General features: G+C 35.0%; 1 protein-coding gene across 8 annotated transcripts in view; it reads left to right on the top strand.

Moving 5' to 3' along the window:
• Nucleotides 1-21,855, top strand: part of DGKB (diacylglycerol kinase beta) — a 394,620-nt gene that overhangs the window by 178,334 nt on the left and 194,431 nt on the right. For all 8 annotated transcript variants that reach the window (XM_027684707.1, XM_027684708.1, XM_027684709.1 and 5 more), the window contains 4 exons: nucleotides 6,365-6,439; nucleotides 14,163-14,248; nucleotides 16,569-16,658; nucleotides 18,988-19,148. In XM_027684707.1, the coding sequence (XP_027540508.1) occupies nucleotides 6,365-6,439; nucleotides 14,163-14,248; nucleotides 16,569-16,658; nucleotides 18,988-19,148 (412 nt within the window). The remainder of the gene's footprint in view (nucleotides 1-6,364; nucleotides 6,440-14,162; nucleotides 14,249-16,568; nucleotides 16,659-18,987; nucleotides 19,149-21,855) is intronic.

Genomic DNA, 21,855 nt, shown 5'->3' with positions numbered 1-21,855 from the left:
AAATTCAAAATGTCTAGTTTATTACTTTAAGTGTTACTGTGTTGGAGACATGATAAAGTAAGGAGCATTTTCCTCCTACTCAGTCCATCAAATTCAGGAAGGAATGCTGCATTAGTTACCCCCTAAATAGTTTTTCTTGAGTGTGTTTCAGAATCACAAATGCTAACAGTATGGCCATTTTTGATAATCACATAAATCCCTAAATATTTATAGCCTAGCTTACCATGTTGGTGCTGTAACTTTCCAGTCTTGAAAAAGATTGTGGCTAAAGATGACACCTGTGGATACCAGGTGATGTGGGTAACCCAAAGCAAAATAGGAGGGATCCAGTGGGATTCTACAGCTTGGTACCAAGAAAGTAAACTACAAGCGGGTCAGCTTTCCCTAGCTTGTCCCCATAAGAGGCCCTAAAAGTAAGCTGTCAAAAGTGACAAAATCCCGCAGAGTAGATGTTAGGATAATTCTCAGAGCTGAAGAGCATTTAAACAAAAAGGTATTCGAAGGCTTCTGAGAGAACAGGTTATCATTTGGGAGCTGACTATGTAATCCCTGGAGTGGTATACCTAGATCTCAACTAGGCGTGTCAAAGGCAGTTAATGATCTAAAAGATTAATTCTAAATGTTTCAAGAACATGACTTTGCAATCAGAACAAAACTGTGAGCCATCCTGAGCATTCATGTTTTAGACACGGTAGTGATGTGAGGTAGCTCTGGTCTGCTGTGCAGTTAGGGATGTTGTGGAAGGTAATCTGCACTAGCACTCGGACTCTTTTATAGTACTTGCATGAAATGAGTAGATCAGAGATCCAGTCTGCAATTATGTAAGTGAGAGGCAGGTTAGAGAACTGCACTTACATACTTAGTTATAGGCTAGAAACAATTTAATCAAATGCTGTTTCACAGCTTTCAGTTCCCAGCTCATAATTGGTCTCAAGTGTTACTATCTGAATGGGCTTAGTGCATGAGGGATGTCATTTAATGTTAGATGTTCTCCAGGGTAAAAGCAAGTTTAAAACCTGATCTCCATCCTAGGCTCCTATTCCCATTCATGTATTACAGTCTAACACTTCACAGGTTATGTCAATGAAACTGTTACTGAGGCCAAGCAGGTCACAGGAATGATTTGAATTTTAAAGATGAATGCCTTATACACACTTCATTTACTAACACCATTATCTACAAGTGTCATTACACAATGAAGTGTATAGCATGAGGGCAGGCACCAGCAGCTGAGTATAGTAAAGTATAAGAACCTCTTAAAGTGGCTTTGATACCGCACACACACACACACACTATGTTAAATTGCATACTAATGTGTCGAGGTCGTGCTCAATATTTGTGTGTTAAGGGAAGCACATCTAAAGGTCAACTGCATAGTCATGTAAACATATCTCAGGTCATTCACCAGCAGGAGATAATATCTCGGTTAAATCAGATTCAAAAAGGTTAAAAAAGTCCACATGTGGACTATTTAGTGAGAAGGGGGTTCCCCTCTGTCTTTTAGGTGTTAATGTTTCATATCAATACCAAATTATAATAAATTATAACAAAATTATAAAATGAAGATGTTAGGAGTGCATATTAGTTTGAATATTTAATCTAAGGGATGAAAACTTTCTCAGGGAACGATAATATTTAACTTTTTTACTTTTCTCTGCTTTACAGTCAGTAACCAGAAAGAGAGGAATCTCATATTTTTCCTACCTTGCAATTTTGTGCCAGTTATATGTTGTGGAAAGTAAAATCACAGGACATTTGAAGACATAAACTACTTTGCAAAATGCACAGTTATAGTGATACAAGTCAGGTTTTTGGATTATAGCAATTTTGTAATTTGGTCAGGTATTGAGAGGCTAGGAGTAGAGGATAAGCTGTAACAAAAGTATGATTTCCACAGTAGTGAAAGCAAAAAAATAAAACAAACCCAGCCCACAACCTTCTAATTTTTGTAGATGAGAAAATTTCATTATTTTGACTCATTCAGATTAAGGCAATCTTTTAACGAAAGCTATTCTTCTGTCTTTACTTATGATTTTCTGTATTTGAGAGGTCATGATGAATGAAGTTATGATTTCTAATTGACTTTCATTGAACACAGAAAGGTTATTGCAGACTGTCAAGACTCCAGTGTTCCCACAGTTCCCTGTATGAGATTTTATGCCTTGCCATATGGTAACCCAGCCCATTTCATTGCCCTTAGACTTTGAGAGTGTATGCATCCTTGTGATAACCAGTTGAGTAAATGCACTCCTCCAGGAATACTCTGTCATTTCCTTTTGTATTTTGTAATTTTTTTCAAATCTCTCAAATGCAAAGGAAAAAAACTGAGGATCACTTTAAGGTAAAAAAAGTTAGGTACTTTAGTTTTAGTTTTTGAATGTTGGAACAGTTATGGTGGGAAACAAATGGATATATGGAAAAAGTGCATTCAGAAAACAAAAAATACATTCTGTACAACCATATCTAATCACCGTATCAATACATTTTAAAACTTTGATTCCGTTAGAAAGTGAGAGTTTTGCAGAATGTGTAGTGATAAATAGCATGTTATTCCTGAATAAGTTTCTGTTTGAAAGACCAATGGTATGACTTTCAGATATATTTGCAAAACAAAGAACTATAACAATAACCCATTTATACTTTCTTCTTGATTGAGAGGTTAACATTTATTGCCCATCATGTGAAACAAAACTTTATTTACAGTGATTAATTTACTTGAATTATTTTGTTCAATAGACAATACATATGTTTACAATATAACAAAAATATAAGTCAATGTTTATTAAGAAGAAAGTAGAAAAATAGAATTGAAGTTGAATAGTTTAAGCCTTTCGCTTACCAGAAATAGGTTTTAACCGAGCATGAGATTGGACAGGAGTTCATCAAACGCAGTCAAGTGTGTTCCTCAGGCTATATCAAACTGTAACATGTTTTCAGTGATTGTGCATGATTGTGCATGAAAAAAATTGCAGGACATGCATTTCATCCTATCAATGCAGGATGTCTGCACTTATGATCTGACTAATCAAGGCAACAATTTTCAGTAATCTGTGAATAGAATGTACATATTTAGTACATCACTGACAAAATAGTTTCTTTCAACCGAAAGAATATACAAAGAATATGTAGTGCATCTAAAGGCCGTTGTTAGGGGTAATGTTTCTCACATAAGAGTCCTTCTAAATCATGCTGTTGTTTTGCCATACTCATTACTTTGATTTCCACTTCCCACTTTTCCAGTTTATTTGCTTGACCAGCAGGTGAGTTTAAACAATTGTTTCCTTGACAAATATGCGGTTGGATGCACTGTAGATCAACTTCCGTACACTGATGTTTCCTGCTGACTCCACATTCAGTGTCTGTGCAGTACAGGTTGATGATATCTTTAACCTTTGCTGTTTTCAAATAACTTTGGTTGATAGTAGTAGCTCTTCCCTCCTACCCTCTGATTAATCTAGCTTTCTGAGCTTTCATTTAACATTGAGACAAAATGTAAAAGCAGTTTCAAATTATCTTTTTCAAACTTTGTATGTCTGGGAGAGCAGATCACTAGTATTCTTTTAATTTTGGGGAGGAGTCCTTGGCTTCTTTCTTCTCTGAATTTAGGGTTAAAGTAAGCCTATAGTGACCACATCTTGAATAGTCAGCCCCTGGATTACTGAATGCCCCAGTTGTGGCACAAGTTACTGCAATGGTCAGCTTTTTCCACAGTGTAGACAACTTCATGCCAGTTTTGAATTGCCACTTCAGAAGACAGCTCTGTCTAACTCAGCCCAAGGTGCACTCAAGAGTATTTTCTTCAGCAACAGGACTGTTAAAAGCTGATGATCCCAGCCCCTTTGGCCACTTCTGATATAATTTTCTGCCTCCTCAGTGATGCTAGTGTGGAGTATTTTGAGGTTTATATGAAATCATGGGCATGATTTTAGTGAAGGGAAAAATGACAATGAAGAAACTTTTCCAAGGATTTGTGTTTTAAATTGAATCTATCTAGTTTTCCAGATCACAGAATAACCCCAAAAGTGGTTACAGAATCACAACTGTTTGTTGACAAGTGGTAATTTCATGAACTGCCTTTGTTCATTAAAATGCACTCCATCACAAAAAATGTCTTTTGGGGCATTTCTCGTCACACCGCCTCATGGCCTTGTCAGCACAAGTATCTAGTCACAAGGAAACCACATCCAATTCCCTCCTTACATGTGGAAGCAAGACATGGAGAGCCATGTCAGTTTCAGTAGGTTGTTTGGTACTGTAGGTGTAAACCCATGCTCAATTACTGTCCATTTCCTGGGCTTGCACATGGCACCCTGTAGGTCTTGTTACAGTTTACTGTGGAGGCAAACATTTATAGACAGTGTCTTCCTCTTTTTTTGGTAGAATGTATGAATGGAACCAAATCATCAATTTATTAATTTTACACGGACTAGAATACATAAATGAATTATAATAACTTAAAGCTTGAGGTGTCATTTGCAGCGTGCTATTATAGAGTGATTAGCTGGAATTGATGTTCAGCTAGTACCTATGAATGGTATGCACTGAGTCAAGTATGATTCAGTGTAATATCTTCATTATTGCAGTTGGACTTCTGGGTTTTGAGTAGAGAAACTTAGCGTCCTCTTTATTAAGAAGGCTTTTATAGCATTTCACTGTTACCTGACAATAGTATTGTGAGTGTAGGTACTGGCTAGTATGTTTTGTAGCACCGAACTTTAGGCAAATAACTCTTAAATCTTTGGGACTTCATAACAGTACTGTTCATGAACTTCTTATGATCAGCTACACAAATTAAATTAACAGCACCTTTGTCCAAGTTAAATCCTATACGTCTCTGAGAAGCAAATTACACATACTAACTAGAAAAATCTCCTTTTGCATTGGTAAGATGCTGCAAATGGAAATATATATATTGTTTTGTAAATCCGTTGTCAAAGGTCTGATTTAATCATCATCACAGCCATTGACAATGATGTGTGAGTCCTTGCTAAGTGAAACTAGTCAGTTCATATTGACTTTTTCTGTCAGGAATGGCATCAGGAATAGATTGTGTGAGTGTACTTGAATAAAATGCTTTTTGAAGAAGCTGATATCACTAAATAATTCAAAAGTTAAGAAAATGTTCCAATTTGGCAAATTTAGAGATAATTATGAATTTGTTTGTATTCAGTATTTTTACATACTTGTCTTCCACCTAGACTGATAAATTATGCATTGCTCTTAAGAAAATTATATAAAACAAAAATCCCTCAATGTGCACATAGATTGTGTCTAGACAGTTTTATTGTGCTGTATTTGAAAATGTGGACATTTTAACCTAAAATTCAGCTCTTAGTTTGCTTCTATTTTATTTAAGCCATTAAATAGAAAGGAAGAAATATTTCAGTGGGAAAATTCATGCTTTCTTAAAAACATTTAAATATTAATTAGCTTAAGGATAGAGACATTAAAATTAAAGGCAAGACAGAGGAGTTTATAATTTAAACTATTGCCATAGATGCCAGGTATATATTTATTCATTCTGAACTCTGACTCTTGTGTGCTTACTTGTTTCTATGTAAGAAATGAATCAGCTACCACATTATAGTCAATGTAGGAAATTACATTTCTAATATTTGTAATGAAGAAACAAAATGTCTGTCATACTTTTAGGACAAATAAACTCAAATTTCTAAAATTACAGTTTTGAGGAAATATTTGCTGAGGGTGAGACAGCAAAGAGGGTCCCTTATGGGATAGGACAATACTTTTCATGCTGTATCAATAATTGCTTCCTATTATTCAGATAATTTTCAAATATGTGTAATTTAGGTAAAAAAGTGGTTTCAAATATTTTCTATTTTCGTCCCTTTTAAATGTAATCCTGAGGAAATGTAGTTGACCATAGCCTTGCTTTCTCAGAATGTTGTTCATTCTATGGGGACATTTTTGATGGGTGGCAAAGCCAATTTGCTTTTGCAATTCATTATACTTGTAATTTTGTATTAGCAATAAATTTTAGGAAGAAATCTCTCCTTTGCCATGGAGTTACTTTAATAGAAATCAATTCACTTTTTGAAATGCTTTTTTGACTCACCTTGTCTTGTGTCATTATGCCTCCTTATCCTGTTTTTTCTATCTATACACAGTATTTGAATTTTAGATACCTTGTAACACTTCTGTCTCAATTTTATGCCCCAAAATACACTCTATATATGAATTATAATTGCTGTGTTCAATTATTTGATTTTTTTTGTGTAAATGAGATCCTGCAGTTCAAATAATTATATGTGTTAACTTCTTTAATTCTTTCATTTGATAGGTTTAAAAAAAAATTCCAAACATGTAAGTAAATATTTTCTCCTTGTATCTTTTACCTCCTCAGAATTTATAGAAAATTTCAGTACCTTTTAAATCCTCGTCAAGTTTATAGTCTTTCTGGAAATGGACCGATGCCAGGGTAAGTCTACAGTTAATATTATTACCAGGAACTCATTTAATAAAATGCTACATAATCAAATGAACAGACTGAAGTACATATAGCATGTTAGGAATGTATCAACACTGCAGATCTCTGAATGGCTGCAGAAATGTATAGGTATTATTTGTTTACATCTGCAAATAAAGCTACATCTCATATGTTTTACTGAAAACCATGCAGTACTCTGTAAAAACTGTGGGATAAATTTCATTCTATTTCTGCTATATCAACAACCTAAGTTCCTGTGGGAGTTACTTCTGTGTTATAAATATCAAACAGCCTCAAAGACTGACCTGCAGCACATCCAGTTCTTTTAAACAGACACTTAAGTGCACATACAGGTGCCTGTAATATATATACATAGTGTACATATATATCTATTCTTGTACATGTCAGATATGGATTGTTGTTTGAAGTTACAGTGACTGCACACTCCTTATGAATTACAGAATCTTGGTAATGTAGTGGTTGGGAAATGACTGGCCAGGCTGGGTTATGCTGTTGGGGACTGAAGTGTTCTCTGAACCAGCTGGCATTGCAGTCACTTGCTTACACGAGTCTTCCTAATTTGCATTCGTATGAAGACAGGAGAATTACAGTGTATCAAATACCAACCTTTGCCACCTGATATTGTCTCTCTTTTAAGCAGTGACTGCTTTGGTAGAAGAAAAGAGATAGAGCAGCCCTGAACATCTGCTCTGTGTATCATTTTGTATGTATTGGATGTTATTTAGTTATGTCGCTGATATATGAAATTTTACATCAGTCAAAAGAGTCACAGAAGGATATTAGGAGGTATAAGGTCACTGACATTATATTGTTCAAAATTTTTTTTATATATATTTTTATTTCTTTAGACTTTTTTTTTTGAAGTTGGAGGAAAAGAAGATAAATGTGGAAACATACATGTTTTGTGCCTTGCAAAGTTTTATTTCGGTTGTCACATATATATTACTGGAAAGAGTATGCTCTGGCAGTTTCTGCCAGTAGTTCTGGGTTTAAGGCCAAATATACAAATATTCTTTCTTTAAACAATGCTATATCAGCTCTCTATTTGTTGTGTTAGACTTGAGATGTGTATAGCATTGATGAAAGTGAAAAGCATATTTGGCTCAATCCTTTTAGAAGTTTGGATATCTTGCACTACAGTGTGGCTAAGGTTCAAACTGCTGAATGCTGCAAAACCAGCTCAAAAAATGGAAATAATGACATGCATGATTTCTTTCATGCCTTCAATTATCTTGTACCTGAATGCTAGTGCTGTTTGTAGTAATCAAATTATATTTGTTGGTTTTATACTAGTCTTAACACATATGGAAAATTTAAGTAGTCTTTGTCCAAAGAATTAGTAGACTAGAATTAACAGACAAAACTAGTAACCGATATTGTTTTGCATACGGTATAATAGAAATGCCATGCTAGAGACTGAGATGATGATTTTAAAACAACTGAAATATTTTTGTTCCAATTCATCTTATTTCATTGAACTTAAAAAAAAACTGACTGCATTTCTGTCCATTAGTGACTTCATTTTCATGTATCTTCCCATGTGAAGGAAAATGTATTTTAAGGCAGAGGCACAAGAGGGCAGTGTTAAGTTCAAGCTGAAAGCTTGCACTGAAGCAATTTAAACATTAGTCTTTTGAACCACGACAGTGTTTTTTAGAAAATATTTTCAGTTTCTCTTCCTATTAGGAATCGAAATAGTTTTAGTTCAGAGTCACTTTGAAGAAATTTCTAATTAATTTTTAAACAGACACTGCTTGTTTTGGTATATTTTTTATTCATTCCACAGAAATGAATAATGCTAAATTTCCAGTTTATCTCCTGCCATCACTTCTTGCCCCTGGCAATACTATGTAGGCTGCATGTAATTTGTCCCTTAAGTGAGAAGTTGAATATACTCTGGTATTTCACTTACCAGTACTTGTTTCTTTTTCTGCGAGGGCTGTATTACCTAATAAAACCTGCCCATCCATCCATCTGTCCACTCACTCATCCATCTCTATAATGCCACTTATACTGGATTGTCAATCAAAATATTACGTTTATTTAATGTTGTCATATGTGTCATTTAGATCAAAGTGTAACAGATTTGGATATTGTACAGCACAGAGAAAAGCTAAAGTGTATTCCTCATCCTAGTTAGTTATTTAGTAGAAAGGGATAAACACAACATATATTTATTTTAAAGCATTTTTGATTATTGTAATACATTTTAATGGAGTCTATTTTGAGAATTCTTTTTCTTTCAAATAACATTTTCAGACATGTTTACTCAACCTAGAGAATGTTTATAGTAGGCAGAATTTGCATTTTTTTGGTAGACCCAGGCTGTCTGCTTTAACCCATAAGTTAATGTTTTTAATTTTTGATGGTATTTTTCTCATGGGCTGCTGTCATCAACCTAGAAGATAACGTTCACAAGTTTTCTAACTTGAGTTCCAAACATCTGTGGCTAACTTGAGTTGATATTTCCAGTTCATTTCTGTCAAAAATCTAAGTGTCTCCTTTTCAGAAAGCAGGGAGAAAGACAAAATAACTAGGAGACTAATAAAATGGTAAATCTTAGGGGGGCTGTGAAACTGATGAGGTTTTTTGGGGTGTGTTTTTGGGGTTTGTTTTTAGGGTTTTTTTGAACAGTCAGCAGCTGAATTGGTATGCCTGTCATTCTTTCTCTGCAGTGGGATAACCATGATCTTTCATGAAATGTGTTGGAATAAAGGGCTCCAAAACCCAAAACAACAACAACAAAAAAAAAGCTCCAAAAACCCCCAAACAAAAAACACAAAAAAGTCTCACCCAGCCCAGTTATAATGTAGAGTTTTTTAATAGATATGCTGGTGTGTAGCAGGTCAACAGAAAAATATTTTTAACAAGTTGACAATGAATTTTAGTATCACTATCTGAATGTGCAGTTAATGAAGTGGATGTTGCCTACTTTCATGATAGATGGGACTGTATTTGGAGAAGTGCAGGAACAGCGGCAAAGACATTTCCTGTAGCTTCTTTGTATGCCTAAACTAAGGTCTTTGGAGCAGTTTATGTCAAGACTCATGTACATGCTCTATATAAAAATATGTCCATGATGCAAATAAACCTCATGGCAGTGACTCTGGCATTGTTTCCCTTCTGGCAGTGGAGACTGACCTGCTGCGAGGCCTGAAAATCAAGGAGCTCTAGGCCAAAGGGCAACAGTACACTTTAAACATGTGTATAATAATTAATGTTTTACACATTCTTTAATTGGGAGTAGAGAAATATGAGTGAGCTGGAGAAACCCTATAAGCTCTGCAGCTGAACACAGGCATAAAAGATACTCCACAGTTACAGGCTGCCACAGTTAACACAGTGATGTGAAAATTGCTGGGCTGATGCATTGTGTAATTTGTGCCTGGCACCTGTGTTTTTAGCCATGAAAAGAGTTTCCCTGTTTGGTTGTTATATCTCTATAGGAGTCTTCTGACAACAACTGTTACTGTGGATTTAATGATCTTGAAGAATCTGAAATTCAGTTATTGTTCACCTCATAGAGAGGTAAATAATAGTGGGATGAATAGCAGTCGAGCCACAGACCCGCAGGACTCTGTAGGGAGGTCAGCGTTTCACAAAGGCTTTGTCCCTCTGAAAAGGCCCCTATTCCCTAAAGTCTATTATTTAAAATGTCTAATTTATGGGGTTTTATACTCTATAATAGAAATTATGTCCACAAAAGTTGTATTTCTTTGTAACTTCCTTAAGCATTTAATTTGGAGAGCATATATTTTTTAAATTCTGTCTGCAATTTTGCCTCAACGGGCTTTTTTAAATCTTAAATTCTGCCTCTTTAAAAGATGCTCAAGACAGAAAAACTGAATCCCTACAACTTATGCTGTAATTTAGTTGGGAATCTACAGCACCTGGGCTTTTATAACTTCACAAAGCAATAGGCTTATTTTGAAAATTACACTATTTTCCTTGATTATTTGAATTGATTGCTGGAGCATTTCTTTGCTGTTGGACATTTGGAATACCCAGAGTATTCTGGGAAGAGATATACACCAGGAATGTTTTCAGAAGATGATAACTGCATAGTTATTTTTGTCTGAAGAAAATCTTGAATCTGGTCCATATTTCCTTGGAAGAATTATATTTTTGCAAAAGAATGGCAAATCCAGCAATGATGGTTTGGTTGTACTCTAATGATAAAAATTACTGTTGTACACCATAAATCAATGGTACTTAGAACTCACCAAGTCTTTGCATATGAAACTTAAATCCTGAGTTTAAAGATATATTTTGAACAGCTGTTTAACAGTATTTTTGCTTCTGTGACATCTGTAGTGTTGACAACTGATACTTATCCTGAGATACAAATATCAGAGGATTACTCTTTGCTTGCAATATTGACAGTTTTAAATTTTGCTTCCACTATGAGTGAAGAGGACTGGCTGAATCATTTCACACATTGCTGTTGTTATGCCACCTTGGGTGGCTGAGACCTCAAATTTTGCATAGTGCATTGCTTCTGGTCATAAGAGAAAAGGTCATGTGCAGGTATCTAAATGGAAAATATTGCAATTTATGTTTTAAAATAGTTTTACTGTGAGTAGGGTAGGATTTTCTTAAGCAGTTCTATAAGAATGTGTATGTGTTGTATCTGTGCATAAATCAATTAATTACATGATTCAACAGCAAATAGTTACATCCTCTAGCACTGGTGTTTTATTCATAAATGGTTTTCCTGCATTCCTATGGATTTGGGGAGGTGATTATGAAAAACTGAATTAGAGTAATATAGGTATTTTAAACAGTTGCCCTCTTTCAGGTGGAAATTACTGATTTATCAGCAGAAACTCCATAATTGCCTTTGCGTGCATCCTTATTTCTGGCAAAATAAAGTAAAAATAGGCTGCTATCAAACACCTTCAGTGTTTAAATTTTTTTTAGGAAAATAGGACTAAATTTGTATTCTGGTCCTGTAACTTAGTCTGACGGTGCACAACACCTTTACAATGACTTCCAACTGTTTTAGTTTCACTTTAAGCCACTTTTACTAAGTTCTCAAACAGTTTGTTTTTGTTTTTTTTTCCTTTTCAAACCACGTCAAAAATGTCCTGTGGAGAAAAAAGTAACAGATGCTGTTAAACAATGATTGAGCACAACTTTCTTGGTAGGCAATATGCACTTTCTCCCTGAAGGTCTATAAAGAAATATTTCAAATTCTTTCTTTACAACTATAACAGTTTCTGAGTTTGAATTAAACTGTATAAAATGTAAAACCATGTTCCCTTCCCAACTATTAATGTAGGCTGCACATTCTAATTCAATGAATGAGATTTATTTACATATATAATTATATAACTATATTTAATCTTATAAAGTAATTTGATTTTATAAATATTTATATTTGCTATAGTGTATTTATATACACTGCATTTATATATGCAAACATACAATGTAAGGTATATTATGCATTATTTTTATGTATTTTGTGTGTTAGATTTTTATATAATGTACATATTTTATATTTAAATTTATGAAAAGAAGAAGTTATGTGAACTTAATGCTGTACTTTGCTTGGAAAATTCACTATCTATGGATATAAAGTGCTCCAAGGGAAAAAAGAATGAAGCTTATTGAGAATATTTTTGACAATATGGTTTTACCAGATTCTTCAGCCCCCACTTTTTTTTGAAGTTATACCCTTTTGATGAAGATTAAATATACAGTCAAAATAAAAAGAATGTTTGATAACCATAGGGTGGAGAAGCTTGTTTATAAAAAGAGACAGAGGTTTAGATCTGTGTTCTGCCAAGCTGGATCAATGTTAGCATCAACCCTGGACTTTTGGTGGTGTTCTGGTTGGTTGTTTGGTTGGTTTTTTTCCCAGACTTTCTTTTTGACACCTTTTACAAAGATATTTAGACATCAGTAGCCTACCACCACTTCTGGGCTATAATTCGATTTTAAATTAAGCTGAAATACCCTCAGTACTGGAAGCAATATAATTAAACCTTATAACTTTGTACAAACCCAACACATTGGGGCGAAGTGGGAATGCTGGTGATGGGAGGCATTTATCTCTATGCCAGGTCTCTTGAAGCAATGGAGATGCACACCTGTGGGCCAGGGCGTAACTCAGTGCCTACTCTTACAGCGGTAGGAGGTGACTTCCAGCAGAGGGTCTTTCAGCACATATGCTTATTAGAAGATATGTTCCCCAAGTGTACCCAGTCAGATTTGGCACATGACATTTTGGATCAGAAGAGATCCTATAGCACTTCTCCTACAGACGTGTGAAGTGGAATGTAAGAGGTGAGAAGGGTAAAGCAGACTTTAATGCAGGGCCAGTAAGCATCCTTCAGGCATTGTACTTGACACTTGAACTTGCTCTTCTGAGCAGAGAAAATTAGAGGGAGTGGGACATGTGTTGAGCTTATTTCTGTGTAGCTTTGCTAACCTTGAAATTCTGGTCCAAAACTAATAGAACAAGAAGTTGTCCTGTCATCCTCTACATATTATGTAATTTTTTTGATCATTGTACTTTTCATTTCCTTCTCCCTTGCTCGCTTTTTTTACTCTGTAGTTTCTCAATTTTATCAAGAGGCGTAGAAGAATTTTTAGGACTTCCTAGGGACAGGAACTCCATTCCCTGTGAAACATTAAAGTTTCATAAGGAAAAAGTATGAATTAGACACTTGCAAGCTATTGTGTATATTTATTCACATTTAAGAATTTTTAACAATGTATTAGTTGTGCGTTTATTAGGAGATTGCAAACTGGAAATCAGATCTGATCACTAGAATATAGAATATGCATTAAGATATCTGTCACACTCATGAATAGAAGGTGTGTGAATGTACATACGCACATGCACTCACACACACAGAGTAATTCAACAAAATTACTGGAAGTTTTCTGTCTAGTCACGGTTTATTTGTAAGGACTAATTTCAGCATGTGTCAAAAGCTATCATGAAAAGATGCTTTTAAATTTAAATTATTGCAATTTAGGATTGTTTTAATATATACTCACTTGTCAGCATTATGGAACATAGGTATTGAATGAAGGGGATAATGAGGTGGTGATACTCAATGGATATGGAAGCAGAAATAGCCAGGCAAATACTACCAAAGATGCTTTACTTTTAAAATATGGTTTGTAGGATGATGAAATGGGTGTCTTAAGTCTGATGCTTTCTCATTTTGTGTCAAACAATGATGGAACGTTGTTTATACCAACTACAGGATATTCAATTTAATATGTAGTAGTATATTACCAGAAATACGATGTTTTCATATACTTTTATATCTAGAACTTCACAAGGAAATGTTATGGCTAATACATTTAGATAAATTAGACTTTTCTGTCTTGAGAGACTACCTATCCATTTACAACTAAGTGAACTGATAATATTTTCTGACAATACTTTCAAATAAGATTTGAACTGAGACAAAGCTTTAGATTAACTGTTAGGTTCAAATGTTTTCTAGTATTAGTGTACCATAATAACCATTGAATTATCAATTTTGATTGAAATTTTTCAGATAATGCAATGTTGGATTGTATTTGTATAAAAAAATGAATGCATGAGCAGAAGCGATTATTATTTCAAGTGTTCACTTACCATTTACTATTAAATTACATGTCTCAAGCCATAAAATGTTCATAATGCACAATATATTTATCATAATTGGGTATCTTCATTTACTGTTTTTAGGTTAAATTTTTTCCGAGATGTTGCTGAGTTCAGAGTACTAGCATGTGGTGGAGATGGAACAGTAGGCTGGATTTTGGATTGCATAGGTAATCTCTACCATTTACATAGTTGTGCTTGACTCATGTTTTTCCTTTTAATGCTCTTCCTTATATAGCAATGTATGGATACAGCTATTTCAAACAAGAGTTTGATCATTTAAATTTCTGAAATGTATTATTTTGGGACATGATTATTTTAGAGGATATTCAAATTGAAAAAGATATCCAAAATTTCTAGAAGTCCAGTGTTTGTGGTGCTCTGGGTTCCCTGAAAGCAAGAAATTTGAATTAATCTATTCTAATTTCATTTCAGAGTCTATTCTCCAATAGAATCAAATCTAAGTTGTTACTTTTAAGACAATTTACCTTAGCTCTCTTGCTTTTTCACTTACCAAATTTTTGTTTATGCTCCATAATCCTATAATGGAGATAATGTACTAAGAGGTGGTTCAGCTTTGGAGTTCTTTCAGTCAGTTGTGTGTAAAGTCCTGCGTACAAATCGTTAGGAAGGCCCAGAAGTCAAGGTATTATAGACTTAAACTTCTCAAAGCTTATTAGGGAGAATGTCTTCCACATCATTTATTTGGTGTTAGGCTGCAGAGAAAAAAAATGGGCATGTGTGACAATGGAAATTAGGAAGGGGATGAAGAGAGGTCAAAAGACACAATTGAAAGTTTATCTAGACTGTTTAAAAGTGTGTGCTTTGAGGGGGGAGGACCAGAACACTTTTTAAAAGTTCACTGAAAAGTAAAACTGATGTCATGAAAGAATGACAGCAAAGGCATATTTCTAAACTTGGTTGGAGAAAAAAAATCTTTTTGCAAATGCAAGCTACTGATTGTAACTCTCAAATAGCATTCAGAGTCATAAATCAATGTACTTAAATATCAGATGTATTGCCTAAATGTGGAAGGAGTGAAGTTTTTGCAGCTCTTAATTGTATCATTGCCTTTTTCGTGAGGTCTAAAATGTCATGCAGTTACTTTCTCTTTCAGTGACATTATTTGGACAAAAATACTCTATTTTTTCTTCATAACTTACTATCTTCTGCAGCAATTTCTGTGTTACAGATCTAAGAAATTTTGGGGGGGATCCAGGATTCATCTGTTTCATAAGTGCAGGAAGTAGATTTTCAATGCTGCCTTTTAGGGAGCAAAAGCACTTTGGCATATCAAGTGTAAGAAAGCACCTGCTTCTAGATCCTTTCTAGTCTGGTCTTCCCAGACCTCCTAATATACAAAGAGTCTTAGCTGAGAGTAAAGAAGGAAGGAAGGAGGGAGGAAGGGAGGAAGTAAGGAAGGAAAGAAGGAGGGAGGCAGGGAGGAAGTAAGGAAGGAAAGAAGGAGGGAGGAGGAAGAAAGGAAGGAAGGAAGAATTCTCATCAGTTTGAGACTTTTAAACATTTTTTAAAATCATTTTATTAAATATTTAATTCTCTTAAAGATTTTCAGTACACTGATATTGTGAATGTTAAATCTTTCTAAAGTATTGATAAATATCAAGATGTCCCTGCTGCATCCATTTTATAGATAAATTCCTGCTGATTATTGCTGATAATTTTGCATAATTCTAGGAATAAAATAACTGATTGTTTGATCAACCAAGCATAACTTTCAAACTCAACATGCTATTTGTGTGACAAATTTTATATTTGAAATGTTATACCTGGGATATAGCTCCCCTAATTCCAGCTTTTCAGAAAGAATTTTCCACTTCTTGATGATGGTTTTCCCACTGGATTTTGAACAGAGATCCTTGGGCTTAAAATGCTACAAAAATATTGGTAAAGACTGAAAAGATGCTGTAAATTTATGCATTTCAAAACATTGCTTATTAAATACAAAATAGACTTGATCAAATAGATCAGTGCTTGTTTAGAATAGCAGGTTTAATTCCTGATGGGCAAACCCAGCTAAGTCCTGGTGTTAGTTCCAAGGACTTCTTGGTAATGGTGCTCATGTGTAGACATGAATCCAGGTAAATACCTAGTTAAACACAGATTTGGTCACCCAAATTAAAAATTACAAGGTTCACCTCATTATTCATGCCCTTAACTATTACTCTTTTGCGTTTGTAGCTGGGAATGGCAGAGCTGAGAACAAGAGAGAGCACACCATATTCAGTCTTGGAAAGCTCTTGAGTATCATTGCTTATGAATGCTTGTTTATGGGTTACAAAAATCCTTTTGATAACAAGTAAATTAGGATTAAGGATTGAATATTGACTGGAGAAGGGGCTGCGTAATGGACTGGCTTGGTAAAATGCTCACTGCTGATCAGGCAGCATAATTTCATATGCAAAAAGTGTCTTTCACTGAAACAAAACCTAACACAGTTCCTTAGTTATGTTTTTCCTTCTTTATTCACAGAGAAAGCGAACTTGATTAAGCATCCTCCAGTGGCTATACTGCCTCTTGGGACTGGCAATGATTTAGCAAGGTGTCTGAGATGGGGAGGAGGTAAACACAAATTACAATATAATGTGTTATGGAGTTAAAGGGAAAAAAATAACTTTTCCATCCAAGTCTACATTTGTATTTCTTTTTTATGAACCATTATCACCTTTCATCTTTTTGGAATTAGCTTTTTGTAAATGTTGTATAGATATATAAAATATTAAAGGTTTTAATCACTCTTCATTCCTTGTTTGTAGCTTCTGCTGACACCAAAAAGGCTCCAAGGTGTAGTGTATAGCTGTTTGGTTGGCTTTTTACCATCTGTATTGCAGTTACTGATTTGATCAATACCTTGTAAAGGGAGTAGTCTTAAATGGGTTTTAGTTGGGACTGTTGTGAAAGGGTTACTGAAAACAGCTAATAATGGGTTTGGAGTGGTTTCATCTTTTTTTAATGTTTAAAAATATTAAATGAAAAATGTGTCTCAGCCTAGGACTAGTTCCTTTGGTCCACTCCCTTTCTGTTCTCCTACAGAAGATTCCAGACAATAAGTGCTGTGGTGCTAATTATTGGGAAATGAGAAGGCAAAGAATGCTGAAAGAAGACTGTACATACAGTCAAACCTTTAATACCCTTTGCATCCTTTCCTGGATGTATGGAGCTTTACTTTCAGCTCCTTCAATAACTTACTTCCATTTAGAATTTGCATTCCAGGATAACTTGAAGGAGACAAAAGGGAAGAAAGTCTTAGGCAAGACTCAATCTGGGGTGAAAGCATGTCATTTTATGGGCTCATAGCCAGGTCTATTTCAGGTCTTGGTTGTTTCAGTTGAGATATTTTGTATTTGGAACTTGGCTGTTTATTTGAAAGTTCTCAGCCTTTGCAGATACCTTACTACTTCTGTCTCATCCAAGTTTTCTTTCAAAATGTCTGCCTTGTTACCAGAGAGTCTTTAGCAAATTCTTAGTAATTTTCATGCTATAGAACTTCTCTGTTAACCATAATGTTCTGTCAAATCAATTGAGGACCTCCTTCATTTTCTCTGTCATGACTTGATTGTTTACATTCTTATAGTCTTGGGGGAAAAAAAAGGAAAACAAACAAGCCAAAACCCAATCAAATCAGTCTTGCCTCACTTTCTCAGTTGTTCATAGACTAGTCACAGAATAATCAGGTTCCGTAGTCCAATCTCCTGTTCTAAGCAGGGTCAGCTATGAGAGCATTTGATTATATTAGTCAGGAGCTGTTCCTCCATTCACTTTTAATGTTCTAAGTGATTCCATTTGGACTAAAGTAGAAAAAGGCAGTGTGAAAATGTTCTGGCTTTTGTCATTCTTTGCCCAGTTGCTTTTTGGTAAACAATACCATAATACAGATTTTCTGGAACTTCCGTAGATGGGAGAGGAGACAGGGCTTCCAGAAACTAAATTGTAGGTGAGTGATCTCAAGAATGCAGATGGATGGAATTGTGCCCACTGCTGTTATGCAGTGGTTAGCAGTAACTAGCAAAAGTGTACCATACAACCATAAAGAAATACATCAGCAGTGGGTTTTGAGCAAGGAGGCTTTCAATGGTTTTACCTGCTAAAGCTGTTAATAATCCAGGAAGTAGCATATTGCTTGAATATGAAAATTATTCTTCTTATTTGAAGCAGGAATGAATCCACAGATCTTAGTTATCTATTACAAAGTCATTTGGTCTGAATAGTATTCAGAGTTGATAGTCTCTTAGTAAAATCTCCACAGTTTTTATGCATACACACATGCTTGTTGTGTGTACTCAGGAGTGTGCAAATAACTTTTCTACTCAGTTTAGGATACAATGTAGTGAACTACTAGTGAATTACACGTGAGTGCTTCTTGGCAACTAAGAGTAAGATTTCTCTGCAGAGCAGGATGAAGCACATTAAGAGGTTGTTGAAATATGGAAAATGTTATTTTCGCTGATAAGTCATCAGTTATGGATTTGAAATTTTGGATTTGTTATGCTAGACCACATTGAAACAATCAAAAAAAAAATAGTAGATTACTTTTAACCTTTCAGTCTCTTGTCAGGCTTTCATCAGACAAACCATAGCCTTGTATTTGTACTCCTTTTAATGGAAAGTGCTGGAAGATTGTCAATACTTCAAATACAATCCTGCTTCTCAGGTCTTATATGCATAGTTTTCATTTTTCTAGTCATAGAATCATAGAATACTTTGGATTGGAAGGGACCTTTAAAGGCTAGTTGATCTACTCCAACCACTGCCTCCCCCTGCAATGAGCAGGGACATCTTCAATTAAATCAGGTTGCTCAGAGCCCTGTCCAACCAGTTATCTAGAAAGAAAAAGAATATGTAATGAAACTTTATTATGCTTGATTAAATAACTGGTTTTATGTTTTGCTAGGTTATGAAGGTGAGAATTTGATGAAGATCTTAAAAGACATTGAGAATAGCTCAGAGATTTTACTGGACAGGTGGAAATTCGAAGTAATACCCAATGATAAAGATGAGAAAGGAGACCCAGTGCCTTACAACATCATCAATAACTACTTTTCTATTGGCGTGGTAAGACTTATGCTTATCCTTAACTGATTTTCTTTTTCTGTTTTGAATAAATATTTGCATCACATGTCTTCAAATGAAGAATTGTTGGCTACAGATCATTTATAATGATGTTTTGCTAGTGAAATGAATACATAGATGACTGACAGCAATTTGCATAAATTTACTTCCTCACATTTAAACCAGAACTATTTTTCAGGACTGTCTACCTTCCCATTTATATAGAAGATATGTGTATTGTTCTTAATGGTTTATGAGCAGCTATAGCACTAAATTTATATTGTCATTTTGAAGGTCCTATAAAAATATAAAGGAAAAACTAATCACTTAATAAGAAGTCTAAGCAACCTTTTCCATTAGTATTCACATAGTCCAAACTGTTTAAAAGAATAGTTGCATTCTTTATTCCTTCAGGGCAGTTTTAAATAATAAAATAATAATACCAAAAAAAGCCCCACAGTGTCTTCTTAGTTCTGTCTTATAGGGATATTCACAGCTTGAATGAATTAGGAGGAAAAGGGATTTAAGCAGCTCTTCATGTGAGGAACTGCATCTCTGGTTTGTGCTTCTTTATGGTTTTCTGCTACATGTACTATCTACATTTCTTAATGTTAGCATGAATTTCTTTATTCATATTTGACTTTTGGTTTGTTGTTAATTTCAGATACTATTCTCAAGAACCATTACTTCATATCTCACTTAGGTGTTTCCTAGTTGATTCTTCCTGCCTACATGCAGAAACTTACACTCAATTGGATTACACTCTCTTTTAATTTTTACTTTCTCCAAGGCACTGTGAAACCTATTGGTGACCTACAACATATTGCATGTTGCCTCATAGATTCCTGCCAAATAATATGCACAGTCTCTAATCCAACATGAATAGAACCTGATGTATGAATTCTGTAACAGTATGGCAGAAATTCTATTTAATAACAAACAATCTAAATGTATGCTTAGAAAGGCCAGGAGAGTAAAACTGAATAAAATTGTGCTTGACATGGGGCTCTTAGTGCTTTAGGACCGTAATTCAGGTGGGAAGGGATTGCAGAAAGTCATGAGTTCTTAGCAGGGTCATCTATGAGAGCAGATCACATTGCTCAGGACATTATCCATTTAGGTCTTAAAAGCCTCCAAGGATGGAGGTGGCACAATGTCTCTTGGTAACCTTTTGGGGTGCTTGACTATCTTTATGATGAAGATTTTTGTCCCAATATCCTGTCTGAATCTCTCGTTTCAACATAAATTATCTGTCTCCCCTCCTATTATGTGCCGCTGTGAAGAGGTCTGGCTTTTTCATCTTGATAACCTCCTCATAGGTACTTGCAGGCTATTAGATCTGCCTGAAGCTGGCTCTTCTAACCTGTGATCCACCTTATCCAGCCAGTCTATTTTCTTAAATCTTTTTCCAGCAATCGAGACCAAAATGTCCCAACTCGGATACAAGAATGCTGAGGTAGACAGTTGTGGTGGTTTGAAAAACACAGGAATTTCAAAAAGGCCAATTTAAAGGGGTTGTTACAATTTGTTCTAATGTGAAAGGGAAGAAGAAGTTTTCAGACACATACAACTTGATATTAGGGGAAGGGAAATATTTACAAGTTTATTTACATACGTATATATATATATATATAACGACTTAATTATTTCTTTCAAACCACCACAATGGTGTTCAAAACCTTGCTGAATTGAGCATGACATCCACTGCTCTCTCCTCATCTACCAATCAAGTTGTTTTTGACATAGGCAGCAATCAGAATTAAATTTACCCCTTAGAAGGAAAATGATATGCTAATTTGAAAAGGAATGTTGGAGACAGTAGCATATGTATGTGAAAAGTTTGATTAGTATGTTCAAGCTGAACAAGTCAATTTTTTCTATAACAGTCTGAAAGCTCTGATATGTACGTAAGTACTGTACTATGTCTAAGTACAGGGAAAAAACTAAGAAAGAGACTAAGATGTAGTAGGTGAGTGATTGTGTGTAATGTTCAACCTGCTGAAAGCACAAAGCACAGAAGTACCATAAAAAGCGTAAGCCAAGCTGTGTGTCAGTTTCAAAGCAGGAGCTAGAAAACATCTAAGAGCAATGTAGAATAAGATAAAGATTTTTCAAGTGCTCACATCCATCATTCTGTCAGGATGGCAAGATACCAGGAGAGAAGTTCCATCTGCTTCCTAATAATACTGGAGTCACTGAAACGAGCTAAATATCCAAGAAAAAAATGTGCCTTAAATCATATTTGCTTTAAAAAACAGAAACATCACCTCCAAGAAAACCTAACCAAACCAAAAAACCTCTACAAGAATATAGTAGGGTCATCTGAAAATGGAAGCTTGTCTTGGAAAGCCACAGATTTGGTGAGCTGGACAAATGTAACTGGTAATATTAGAGGACAAGTAAGCAGGCATGATAGAGACAGGAAACATTAGGCCACCTGTCAGACAGTGGCAAGTTCAGTTACTTTGGAAGAGATCACATTGCTCAGGGCATTTGTTTTGGAGAAAATAAAAATGTTATTTTCCCTGTAATCTACATGACCAGCTTTAGTAGTGATACATTCATGCACTAGGTTGATATTATCCCAGTGATCATCAAAGACAGAGTTCAGTAATGTTTGTGTTGTGTTATCACAGACTGTATTCTTGGGCTTTCCATTTCTGCAGTTGCTTCAGTAGTGGAATTTCAGTTGTGTCACTTCATTTGGCCA

Source organism: Neopelma chrysocephalum, unplaced genomic scaffold (genome assembly GCF_003984885.1).
Source record: "Neopelma chrysocephalum unplaced genomic scaffold, ASM398488v2 Primary Assembly neopelma1_67, whole genome shotgun sequence".
Classification (NCBI taxonomy): Eukaryota; Metazoa; Chordata; class Aves; order Passeriformes; family Pipridae; genus Neopelma; species Neopelma chrysocephalum.
This window is presented reverse-complemented; position numbering and strand designations above follow the sequence as displayed.